Source organism: Callorhinus ursinus, unplaced genomic scaffold (genome assembly GCF_003265705.2).
Source record: "Callorhinus ursinus isolate GAN/ISIS: 27379988/994484 unplaced genomic scaffold, GSC_fseal_2.0 scaffold12, whole genome shotgun sequence".
In the NCBI taxonomy this organism is placed as follows: Eukaryota; Metazoa; Chordata; class Mammalia; order Carnivora; family Otariidae; genus Callorhinus; species Callorhinus ursinus.
Genome location: NW_027397074.1, coordinates 51,183,548 through 51,196,307, shown reverse-complemented (window position 1 = coordinate 51,196,307; position 12,760 = coordinate 51,183,548). Strand labels below are relative to the sequence as shown.

General features: G+C 44.7%; 1 protein-coding gene across 4 annotated transcripts in view; it reads left to right on the top strand.

Annotated features, from left to right (window-relative positions):
- ELMO1 (engulfment and cell motility 1) overlaps positions 1 to 12,760 on the top strand; it is a 525,187-nt gene that overhangs the window by 91,710 nt on the left and 420,717 nt on the right. For 3 of the 4 annotated variants that reach the window (XM_025873160.2, XM_025873157.2, XM_025873158.1), the window contains one exon: positions 5,586 to 5,733. In XM_025873160.2, the coding sequence (XP_025728945.1) occupies positions 5,656 to 5,733 (78 nt within the window). In that variant the 5' untranslated portion in view covers positions 5,586 to 5,655. Of the gene's footprint in view, positions 1 to 5,232; positions 5,336 to 5,585; positions 5,734 to 12,760 lie in introns of those variants that run through there. The other variant, XM_025873159.1, reaches the window with a different exon arrangement.

Below are 12,760 nucleotides of genomic sequence, written 5' to 3'. Positions count from 1 at the left end.
TGCAACAGCTATTGCAACTATTTTCTTGATTGTTTATTATTTGTTTTTAAATTTTTATGAGGCTTTTTGGAATGGCAAGATTTTAAGTGTCTTTGTGTCAGATCATCAGCCTCTTCTTTATGCTTTCTGTCTTCAATGTTACATTGCTTTGCTAGGGCTGCCATAACAAAGCACCATGGCCTGGATGAGTTCAATAAGAGAAACGCATTGTCTCCCAGTTCTCGGGGCTGGAAGTCTGAGATCAACGTGTTGGCAGGGTTGGTTCCTTCTGAAGCCTCTCTCCCTGGCTTGTAGATGGTCATGTTCTTACTGTGTCCTCAGATGGTTGTCCCTCTGTACCTGTCTGTGTCCAGATTTCCTCCTATAAGGACAGTCAGATAGGAATACAGCCCATGCTAATGACCTCATTTTAACTTAATTACCTCTTTAGAGGCCTTATCTCCAAATACAGTCATATTCTTAGGTACCAGGGGTTAGGACCTCAACATTTTCAGGGGAACACAGTAGCCCATAATCATGTGAGAGGGGCCTCCACCACCTCGGGAATATGTAAATATTGGGGGGAAGTTATTCAAACTCATTAACCCCACTATTTCCATAATCTTTATATGACTTGTCACCAGTAGATAATGACGGCCAGTGGGGCAGAGGACAGTTTTCCTGGGGAGGAAGGAAGGGACAGAGGAGTTGAAGCAAATCATTTATCCAGCTGTTTGGTGTTTCTTTCCCATTGATCTGCCTTTTGGCTTCTACTGGCCCATCTGTCAGGCTCTTTCAGTGCAGTGGTTGGGGCACACAGTTCACCAGGGCAAGTGTGTTAGTTTTTCCATTACACAGCTCCTATAGGAATGTCCTCTGAGGCTGACTTTTTTCTCTCTCTCTCTTAATAGAGTTTGCTGGTATAACAGAAAGACTAGAAATAAGATACAAGGGTTTAAAGCCATTACAGGGACCGAAAGTGAAAACTGTATGGGAAATTGGGGGGGCGGAGATCAGGTATTTGGGAACTTTATTCTTCCCAAGACCTAATCAGATAGACTGGAAAACATGTAGAGATGTAACAGATCTTTAAGAGACTACAGTGAGGTAAGCTTCAAACTCAGAGGCGTGTACAACTTTGGGCAAAGAACAATGTGTAGAGACAGACAGATTTCTAGATGGAATCAAGAATGGTTTCTCTCCGTTGTCTTGGAAACGTGGCCCAAAGCTAAGAAGGAGACATTCAACAGAATGATAAAGAAAGTTTCCACTTGCTCAAGGGTTACGGAGTCACATTTAACTGACACACAGACTTGAGTAACTAACTCCCAAATAAAAAGCGACTCCTCCATCCCTCATTAAATTCACTCAACTATAAATAAGCCATTTGACATGCATATTAAGGTTGTAGAATCTTCATGTTAAAATGGGAATAAAGTAAATCAATCAGCAGGCAAGCAGGGCCATTGTAGAATTCTCCACCCATTTCCCAGTTGCCTCTAGGGACTTGAGAGTTACCTTACAAGACAGAATGCTTGGAGTGTCTAGCCAGCTGCAGAGACTTCCCTTTAGAGGGTCTTAAATTTTAGTTTGCATAAGAATTATTATATCAGGCTGTTTACACAGATTTACATGCCTTATATTTACTGGGCAATTTTGACAACATTAGGCTCAGTTTTACTGCCTGGTGGCTCTGATGAGCTATTTAACTGTTCGTCATGCAAATATAAATTCAAGAGGATAAAATGTGGACTTCTGAGGATAACAATGTGGACTGGATTATTTATTTAGCAATTGTACACCTGACTCTACCCCATGGGAGCCCCATCTGTGCTGTTTGTTATTGTGGGCAACGCTGATGAGGTCTAATTGGACTTGTCAAGTGAATTCCCAGGGGACCCCCCTAGCCTCTTGGCTTTCTCAATGGCTCCTTTGTACACTGCTGCTATCATATTCTCCACAGGGACTCAGGGAGAGTCACATCATTGTATTCTCACCTGTTCAACAGGTTTGGTCTCAACAGTCTTTGAGAAATAAATCCTAGTTAAAGGGGAAGAAAATCACCTTTGGTTGTTGATTCCTGGGTGGTTAGATGACCCCTTTTAGTGTAATTCTAGACTATTTTATGTAGAGGAGGGAAGAAGGGTTCAAAATGCATTTTATTTTTTTTTAAAGATTTTATTTATTTATTTGAGAGAGAGAGAATGAGAGATAGAGAGCATGAGAGGGAAGAGGGTCAGAGGGAGAAGCAGACTCCCTGCCGAGCAGGGAGCCCGATGTGGGACTCGATCCCGGGACTCCAGGATCATGACCTGAGCCGAAGGCAGTCGCTTAACCAACTGAGCCACCCAGGTGCCCTCAAAATGCATTTTAATTTTCATTATGTATTCTCTTGACCCTCACAATTGTGTGTTCTTTGTTTGAATAGTGTTACCTAATGTTTACGCGGTCTATTTTCACATTAGAACCTGTTTTCTTAATTCTTATTCTAGGGTATATAACTGATATGGATCCTGAATTGAAGTGATGTGGTATAGACATAAAACATTGTCTGTAGAATTCTCAAGTGAATAAAAGAGCATACCCACTATGAAGAAGAAGACCCCAGTACAGATCGTCTACTTGTATTTGCATATATGAGACTTCATAATTATTTAACAAGTCCCTGTTGTAGAATATTCAGTTGTTTTTAAGTTTTGGGGGGTCATAACCAAAACAGCAATTGTCATTGTTATAGTTAAGTGAATAATTCTCTCTTGAGGAAATATCCTAGAAAAATAAAATAACTTAGAGAATACGAAATTGTAAGGCTTTTGGTACAGTTTGCCAAAAGTACCTCTGGAAAGTTGTACCAATTTATACTATGAGCAGGGACATGAACTTTCTTCTTAAGGACTCATAAACCAAGAGCGTCTAGGGAGTCAAGAGAATGGTGAATGACCTTCCCAAGTTATGACCCCAACTGCTATTGGAACTACTTTTGCCCTTATTTGGTTTCAGCCACTTGCCTGTTTTAGGAATATGCCAGGCCTGCACCTGCCTCAGGGCCTTTGCAGTGGCCATTTCCTTGGCCTTCAACATAATTTCTCCAGATGTCCTCCTGGCTCACATCCTCACATCTCACGAGCCTCTGCTCAAATGCTGCCTTCTCAGTGGAGCTTTCTCAGATTTCCCTATTTATACCATTGTACTTCGGGCCCTCTCACACAGATACGTTCACACCCTTCAGATGCTCCTTCCCTGCTGCATTTTGCTCCGTATCCCTTGAGCTGTCTAACATCTAGATTTGCTGCTGTATCCCCAGCACTGAGAACAGACCTGGCACAGAATAGTGGGGCTCAATAATTGTTCGTTGAATGAGTGAACCACTGCTTTGTAGATTTGCTCTTGCCAGTTAGCACTAATTAGTCTCCTGGCAGGCTTCCCTCATCATCCTTGGCCAAAGGAGCAGCAGTTTTGTTTGGGTTTATTTCTGGTACTTATCAGCTCGGTGGAGTTAGTTATTTCTCTAACTCCCGGTGCTGTCCGGGCGGCCATTAGTAAGTCTGCTATCTTCATCATCTTGGTGATGTCCAGCTACCACTGAGGTGGGGATAGTAACTGACAAGGCCTACTCTGGTCTGATAAAGAGCCAAAGGCACGTGTTTGATCAAAATCTGCATACACAGATCAATTTCTGAAAAAAAAAAAGGACCAAGAACCCAATAGAAAAGAGACAAAAGATTTGGACAGTTCACAGAAAAGTGGACATGGGACTTTGCCTCCTTATTCAGCCTCACTCACAATAAGAGAAATACACATTAAATACACATTAAAAGTACACATGACTGCCTTTTGGGATGCCTGGGTGGCTCAGTTGGTTGAGCAACTGCCTTCGGCTCAGGTCATGATCCTGGAGTCCCGGGATTGAGTCCTGCATCGGGCTCCCTGCTCAGCGGGGAGTCTGCTTCTCCCTCTGACCCTCTCCCCTCTCATGTTCTCTCTCACTCTCCTGCAAATAAATAAAGTCTTTAAAAAAAAAAAGTACATGTGATGTATTTCTTCAGTGCATCTGGTGTGCAAATGTTCAGTCTGTTGATGAGGCTGTGTGGAGATAGGCAGCCTCATCCATTACTGGAGGGAGTGTAGATTGGTGCAATGCCTATGGAGGGATGTCTGAAATGGCTGTCAAAATTTAAAATTCCATATGATCAGGACGCCTGTGTGGCTGAGTCAGTTAAGCAGCGGACTCTTGGTTTTGGCTCAGGTCATGATCTCATGGGTTGTGAGATCAAGCCCAGAGTCGGGCTCTGCCCTCAGTGCAGAGTCTGCTTAAGAGTCTCTGTCTCCCTCTGCCCCTCCCCTCAAATCGATAAATAAGTCTTTAAAAACATAAAATAAAATAAAACTACATATGTTCTTTGACCCACCAATTTCACTTCTGTGCATCTACAGTAAGGATACCTGCACATGTGCAAAATGATGCGTGCATAAAGCTCTTCACCACAGCCTCATTGATAATAGCCAAAAGTAGGAAATCACCCCCAGGTGATAGAGAACTAGCTCATCATATAGGATACTTCCATATAGAGAACAACTATGCAGCTATAAAAGGAGCCAGGATGCTTTATTTGTATTAATATATAAATACACAAAATGGAAAAGAAAAAGGTATGGCATGCCGCCTCTATTTTTCTAAAGAAAGGGGGAAATGTAATATATTTTTGCATTTGCCTTATATACAGGAAGCCCTTCTGGAGGGGCACACGAGAATGGGATAGCTGGAGAAATGGGGTAAAAGTGGACAACGGGTGGATGTGTAACTTTAGGAGGAGGGAGATTCTACGCTATATTTTCACACACACCTTTCAGTTTTGAATCACATGAAATGTCTCACCCGTTCAAAAATACTGAGTAAAGAAAGTCATCCTAGAGACACGGGCTCATCTGGGAGAGGCGGTGGAGGATAATCTTCCTTTGTGAAAGCAACACTATTAATTCCAGTGAGAATTCAAGGTCCGTTCTGAATGCCGCACCATCCGCATCAGTCAGTTGGCTTCCCCCCCCCCCCCCCCCCCCCCCCCCCCCGCCCCGAAGGCGTCGTGTGTGAACTGTGGCCTTGGGGAGGGAGCGTGCGTGTGCATGTGTGCGAACCTCGAGGCATTTCTCCTTCCTCACGATATCCTGGTTGCTATAGCGCGGAGCTCTATTTGTGACACACAGAAAACACTTTAAAGAAATGCTGCTTCCTGACCATGACTTCCTGGGCAATCTGTTCTTCCGGAGACTGTTGAGTGCGAGAAGTTTACGTGTGTCTCTGGACAGAGTGAGCCCAGCTCATTCCGACCCTGGGCACCGTGTGGAGCCGAGACCGGTGGTAAGGGACACGCCCTCCCTCGCCGGGGCCGCGTCTGCTGGAGGCTTTGCCTCCAGGGCATCGGCACCTTCCTCTCATCTGTCTTCTCTCCTCGGGAGTGGCTGGTGGTGCAGTTTGGTGCCCTGTGTATTCTGCACCCAGAGCCGTTTCTCATACCTAAAACCACCAGTGAAAACAGGAAGTGATGAAGCAGAATTCGCCCTGCATCGGCACCGAGCAACTTTTCTTTCTTTTTGTCATTCCTCATTAGGTGTAGACACGTGCGGCCGTCTGCACCGTAGGATCCCGCTTCTACCAGCTTCGGACTCTAGGGGTTTACCATGCCTCCGCCCGCGGACATCGTCAAGGTGGCCATAGAATGGCCGGGCGCCTACCCCAAACTCATGGAAATCGATCAGGTCAGTAATGCCGGCAGCAGCGTGGGGGTTATCTTCAGTCTTCTTTCTGTTTTGGCATTTTCACAGACTTTGGATAGCTCCCCCCCCACCCCCCAGCTCTGTTGAAAAATCTGTGCAATAATAGTTGCAGTGTAGTTTGATTTCTGTACCACATACAGTGGCGATGGATGGGGTTTTTATACTCGTCCAACGTCGGCTGGGATTGCGTCAATACAGGGTTTGTGTCTGAGGCTGTGAGAGAGGCGGGAGGGCCTCGTGGACGGGGCTCTGGGCAGTGGACGCAGTGGAGGCTGTCCCAGCCCTGCCTGGCAGGGGCTCATCATTATGTGCAGATTGTTTTATTATAGGCAATACCAAACTTAATTTTTTGACTCACTTTCCCCTTCGATCTTTGCAGAAGCCAACAAATGCATTATATTAACAGCCAAATAATGAGATTATTATTTTGGTATAGAAGGACTCAGTCTTGCATCTCAGCCAATTATAATTTTGTTATTAGTGTAAAATGCATTGTGTGTCTTGTGTATTATCTGGCATGTAATAAATACTCCATAAATATTTACTGAATGAAAAAATATCCAGGGGGGCCTGGGTGGCTCAGTCAGTTATGTGTCTGCCTTCAGCTCAGGTCATTATCCCGAAGGTCCTGGGATCGAGTCCCACATCAGGCTCCCTGCTCCGTGAGCCTGCTTCTCCTTCTCCCTCTGCCTGCTGCTCCCCCTGCTTGTCTCTCTCTCTCTCTCTCCCCTCTATATAAATTAATTTAAAAAATATTTAAAAAATTAAAAAAATATATCCAGAAGATGTTTTAAATGGCCTTACCTTGGGGCGCCTGGGTGGCTCAGATGGTTAAGTGTCTGCCTTCGGCTCAGGTCATGATCCCAGCGTCCTGGGATCGAGTCCCGCATCGGGCTCCCTGCTCCTTGGGAGCCTGCTTCTCCCGCTGCCTCTCTCTCTCTCTCTCTCTCTCTCTCTCTCTGGCTCTCATGAATAAATAAATAAATAAAATCTTTAAAAATAAATAAATAAATGGCTTTACCTTTAAAGGCATCCTTTAGCTTGGATCTTGACAGTCTTTTGGTGTAGCTTTGATTGGATTTGATTACAAGTTATCTCAGGAAGGTTACTTATGTCATTCCAGAGCAGATGATTTAAGGGGAAAAAAAAAAAGGTTGAGACTTAAGGTACACTTTGGGTTTCATAAAGCAAATAACGTAGAATTCTAGATGGCTTTTGACATTTTCAAAATTAGGATGCCATGGCAACTCCACTTTTTGTTTATGTTCTCAATACTATTTTATGATTATGATCTATGCTTTTTTGCCCCCGGTCAGATTTTATTATCTAGTTGAAGAATACTGCAAGAGTTGTATGGCATTGTGTGGATCCAAAAGACTCATTAAAATAAATTATAAAGGTTAAATCAGAATTAGTTGAGCTTGAGTGTGCATGTGAGAAAGGGTAAAATTTTAGGACAATTTTGACCTTTGGTCAAAAAGGTGTCATCAGTCCAGCTCATCATGGTCATTTTAACTGCTGTCTGAGGTTGTTTTTGTGAGGCTGTAGAAGCAACCCGTGCAGATAGAGAAACCCACCCAGTAGTTTTATCTACATTTGTGTCAGGTAACAGATGTTTGTCCTTTTTCTTGTGCTGTTCGAGAGAGGATAGGAGTTGAATTTTAAAATATGTCTGGGACTACTTGGTGCAGACGCAGTATAGTTAGGATTAGGTTTGGCTACACCCGAGAGAACCAGTGGCTTCAGAGAGAGGTTGGCCTCTCATACCCACGTTAGGCGGTCCTGCCCTGGCGTGATGCTCCAGTGTCATGGACCCAGGCCCCTTCTGTCTTGTTGCTTTGCCTTCTCCATCTGTGTGGCTGAGGACAGTTGCTTGGGCTTCACCTGGGAGCTCCCTGGAAATGCAGGGTCTCAGACCCCACCCCAGACCTCCTGACCCAGAATTTGCATGTTAACTAGATCCCCAGGGGACTCCTGTATGTAGTTAAGTTTGAGAAGTGCTGAGTTGGATACCCGGTGCCCAAGTCTGAATCTCATCAGAATCACCTGGGGCACTTGTTTAAATGTTCTTGGGGACCCTCTGCCAAGAGATGCTAAGTCAGTGGTTTAATAAATGACTTCCTCTTCATTCTGCCATGGCCCCTGGTGTTTGGGAACCTCTGCTGTAAAACAGCAGCTCCTGATAGACATTCTTAAGGGTTTGTGGAGTCCTGTTCTTGCCTTTGGCAATGGCCTTTGCTGTGTGTGTGTCTTGTTACTTTTTAAAAATTATCTTTTATATTTTGGAACAATTTTAGATTTACAGAAAAATTGCAAAGATTATATTGAGAGTTTCCATATACCCTTCAGTCAGTTTTCCCTAATGTTAACATCTTAATGTAACTGGTACATTTCTCCAAACTAAGAAATTAACAATGGTGCGTGACTTAGGTAACTAAACTTCAAACTTTATTTGGATGTCAGCAGTTTTTCCACTAATATCCTTTTTCTGTTCCAGGATCTAATCCAGGAATGCCAGCCGCACTGTAATATAGTTGTCATGGTTCCTTGGTCTCCTCCAGCCTTTGATAGTTTCTCAGTCTTTCCTTGTTATTTCACGGCCTGATAGTTTTGAGGAGTAACTTTTATTTCAGTACAATTTCAAAGAGAGAAATGGCAAAGAACTTCTGGCTACCTTTTATCCAGCTTCTTTAATTATTAATGTTTTGCTTCATATGCTTTATTGTCTTCTCTGTTTTCTCTCTTTTTAATATATATCTTTTTTCTGAACCATCCAAGGGTGATTTAGAGGCATTCACCCCCCTTTACCCCTAAATACTTGGTGTGTTTTATCTAAGAACAAAATCATTCTCTTACATAACCATTGTCTCTTTATAAAAGCCAGGAAATTGAACGTTAGTTCAAAACCATCATCTAACTCCGAGTCCATAGTCCATAGTCAAGATTCGTCAGTTGTCCCAATAAGGTCCTTTATAGGTGTTTTCCCCAGTCTGATACCCCTCCGGGATCATGTATTATTACATTTATTGTCCTGTCGCTCTGGTCTCTATTGATCTGGAATGTTTCCTTAGTCTTTCTTTATCTTTTGTGACCTTGATAATTTTATAGAGTACAGAACAGCTTTGTGGAATGTCCTTCGGTTTGGATTTCTCTGGTGCTTTTCCCCCAGATTTTGCATTTTGGGGTGAAATGCCAGAGAGATGACATTGTGACCTTCTCGGGGCCTTGTATCAGGAGGTACATGATGTTTCCTTGTGTCATTCTTGGTGATGATTCTGGTTTTACAAACGCAGATATTGAGTTCATGGAAATTAAGTGATTTGCCAGTCCACAAGACCAGGACATAAACCCAGGCCTCCCTTACTCTCAAGACTGTACTTTTATTTTTTTTTTTTTAAGATTTTATTTATTTATTTTGACAGAGAGAGAGAGAGAGAGAGAGAGCGAGAGAGAGAGAACACCAGCAGGGGGAGTGGGAGAGGGAGAAGCAGGCTTCCCGCGGAGCAGGGAGCCCGATATGGGGCTCGATCCCAGGACCCCGGAATCATGACCTGAGCTGAAGGCAGATGCTTGATGACTGAGCCATCCAGGCGCCCCTCAAGATTGTACTTTTAAACAGTTGGCCAAATTGTGGGCCTCCTGGCATTGCCTCACACAAAGAGTTAGAATCCCAGCCCTTGATCACCCTGCAGCTGCTGAAGTTTAGGGGAGAGCCTGGCGGCTGTGTTGATGTCAGGTGGTATTTCTTGATCACATCAGAAGTTGGCACAAGAATTAGAAATGTATTTGCACATGCAGTGAGGACTTAAGCAGTGATTGTCATTTGGGTTTCTTCTAATATTCTCCCATGTTCATTGAGCATTACATACCTTGCCTCTTTCCCATGGCATGTTACCTTTGTTCAGAAAACTCTTTGCTCCTTTTTACCCTGGGTGGTTACTATTTCACTAAAAGGTTATTTCTGGAAGTTGGGTTAGGCATCGCTGTCTCGTGTTCTCCTAAAACCTTGAGTATCCTTCCACTTGTCACCTTATGTTGTCACTGAGTGTTAACTTAAACCAGTGGTCTGACTTGACCTGGAGTGTGCCCAAGAATCACCCAGGAACTTGTGAAAAATGCCCAGTTCCAGCCCCGCTGCAGAGATGTTGATGCTGTTGGCCAGGGGTGGGGGCTTTTAATCTGATTTGTGATGAACACTAAGTGAGTTTGATGTGGGGGCTCCCACACCTCATGATCCAGAGGCTCAAGAGAAATAGTCAGGAGTCTAGAAATGGCTTCATTTTTGAGTGCTGTTTCTCTAGTGCCCGGAGAACAGTCTGTCCTTAATAAATGGATATTTAATTAATGGATAACTGGAAGAGGGAGCTTCCTGGTGAGTGGGGATCATTTCTGCTCAGCCTTGCGCTACCCATGCCCGTTTGGTTCAAGGGGATGTCTGCATGAGTAGACTGGTTTGTCTTCTTTCTAAATTGTGAGGAGACATTTCTGTGTTTCCACTCAGTAGGAAAAGCTCCTAAGGGCTTTTTACAAGTGGAGCTTGCACTACCATATGAGGCTTTCAAAGGAGGTAGGTGTAAGCTCTTTTGCTGGAGGCTTCTGCTTTGGCCTTCGCTGTCTGTTGCTGAGTTTTCACCCTCAGGAGCCACTTGAGGCTGCAGTGGGTGGTTGTCGGGGGGCACACTGAGCCTGAAAGGCTCCCACGCACTCTTCTGGTTTCTGCTTTCTGCAGAGCATAGTTCTCAATCAAGAGCGAGGAGCCCACACCACTCTGACGAGAGGCGTCTGTTGAGAGCTGGCGTGGCCAAACGGTACCCTCCAGGCTCCAGGACACTGAGACCTGGGTGGGAGCCCTGGAGCCTCCGCTTCTGTGAGAGCCTCACTTACCCTCTTTGAGCCTCAGAATCTTCGTTTTGTAAAGCTGACATCATGATTTTCCACTTTCATGATTGTTGTGAAAATTAAAGGAAATGTGTGAAAAGAATGTAAGGCATTGCCTGGCTCAGGGTAATCACTCCGTAAAGACAGCCCTCATTGCTGCTAGTTGAAGCATGTTCTCCTTCGATTAGAAAATGAGACCTGGGGCACCTGGGTGGCTCAGTTAAGCATCTGCCTTCGGCTCAGGTCATGATCTCAGGGTTCTGGGATCGAGTCCCGCATCGGGCTCCCTGCTGTGCGGGGAGTCTGCTTCTCCCTCTCCCTCTACCCCTCCCTCTGCTAGTGTGCTCTCCCACTCGCTCCTCTCTCTCTCATAAATAAATAAAATCTTAAAAAAAAAAAAAAAAAGAGAATGAGACGTGCTCATTTTCCTTTTTACCTGCCCTTCGTCAAGAACAGTTCACTCGCTTTCTCCTTCTTTGCCTAATGTTTTTAATGTTTAGGAAGGAGAGACAACTAAAGAGTAAATGGGAGGTATCATCTAGCGGTAAGGGAGAATGCTAACTGGACACACAGCCAGTGTGTCCAGTTTGTGCTGTGGAATAGCCACTGGCTCTCTAGCCCTTCTCGGTGATACCGTCTTCCGTTTCTTGGCCACTCACCGGCATTCTGGGCAGCGGCTGTTCTGTTCCTGCCCATGCTCTTTAGGCCTCCCATTTCTCCTGCCTCTGCCCCGCGTGCCTTTCTTTCCAAGGAGTACACCGAGGCCAGAAAGCCTCCACTCCGGCCTGTGCCTCACAGCTCCTCCGCTGATGTGTTTGCACGCCTCCACAGAGCCCGTGATACCTTTGTCTCCTGCCATGTTCTTTCCCACCACGGCCAGCAGAGCAGGGAAGAGGTGGTCCTGCCTTTTCCGAGGGCATTCAGTCTGCCCCAACCCCTGTCTCTTTGGCTGTTCACCAATAAGCTTTTTCTATTCTTAACTTGGAAGACCCTTCTCTCGACCTAGTAATTCTCTTGCTAGTGTGTGATTTATTTTTTGTCTTTCCATTCCAAGTTGATTTAAATGTTGTCAGTATATGCCACCCCCTGTGTGGCATCAATATATACCTAACCTTAGGATGACTAACAACTTTCCTCTCCCCAGAGCTGCCCTCTGATGGCCGCAGTGCCTTCTGCTTTGCTAAATCAAGTGGTCTTCACTCCACCTTGGTTGACCTTGCTCTCTTGGTTACATTTGGCAAAGCTGCTCATTCTTATCTTCTTGAAACACCCCCTTCCCTTCATTAAATTGCAGTTCTGAGATTCTCCCCCTTTGTCTGATTAGGCGTTGTGAGTTTCCTTCATGATTCCATGTCTCTCCTTTTTTCTAAATCTGTCCTAGCCTCAGTGCTTAGCCCTCTGATACTGATACTGATCCTCTTGGTCTGGATTCCGTGTTCTCTCCTGGCTTTAAGTATAACTTCTATCTAAGTAATACCGGCTCTGTCACCAGCCTGCCTGACTTGTGGGCCACCAGTTCTTCTGTTTGATGGATACATTTTTCTCTAGATAAACCTTCACCTGCCAACAAAACACAAGCAGGTGCTTGGTGAAACTGCCCAGACGTAACCTGCAGAAAGGTGGTCTCATAGGTGTTACCGACTTCTGGAAGTTATTTCATGTAGAAGACAGGTGGATTGGATGTGTTGCTTATAGCCCCAAGTGTATCTACTCCATCCTGTCCATACAAGGAGATAGAGCCCACTTCTACTGAGGAAAAGCTAGCATGGGCCATCTGGGCAGGCAAGGGGTCTGGATCATCTCTATTACCTGGGCACCAGACAGACACTTGGGTTCAGTTTCAGGCCCAGAAAAGATGATGGAGAGAGATGCATGGTTTTCAACCTTAGCTGGATCCTTCTCAAGGATCCTTCTCAGATGCTTCAGGGGTGAGGAGTGTATGCAGTGTGCTTCCGGGCTCTCCAAGGTCACTCCTGCAACAGCAGCTTGTATTGACCTGTGTCATTTTTGGATGCTTTGGGAAAAGATTTTGTTTGAAGAGAGTATACCACAATTGAAAAAAAAAATCATGGAGATGATTCTTGAGTGATTCTGAGACTTGATTCAGATTGTTTAACTTGACTTCATGTCC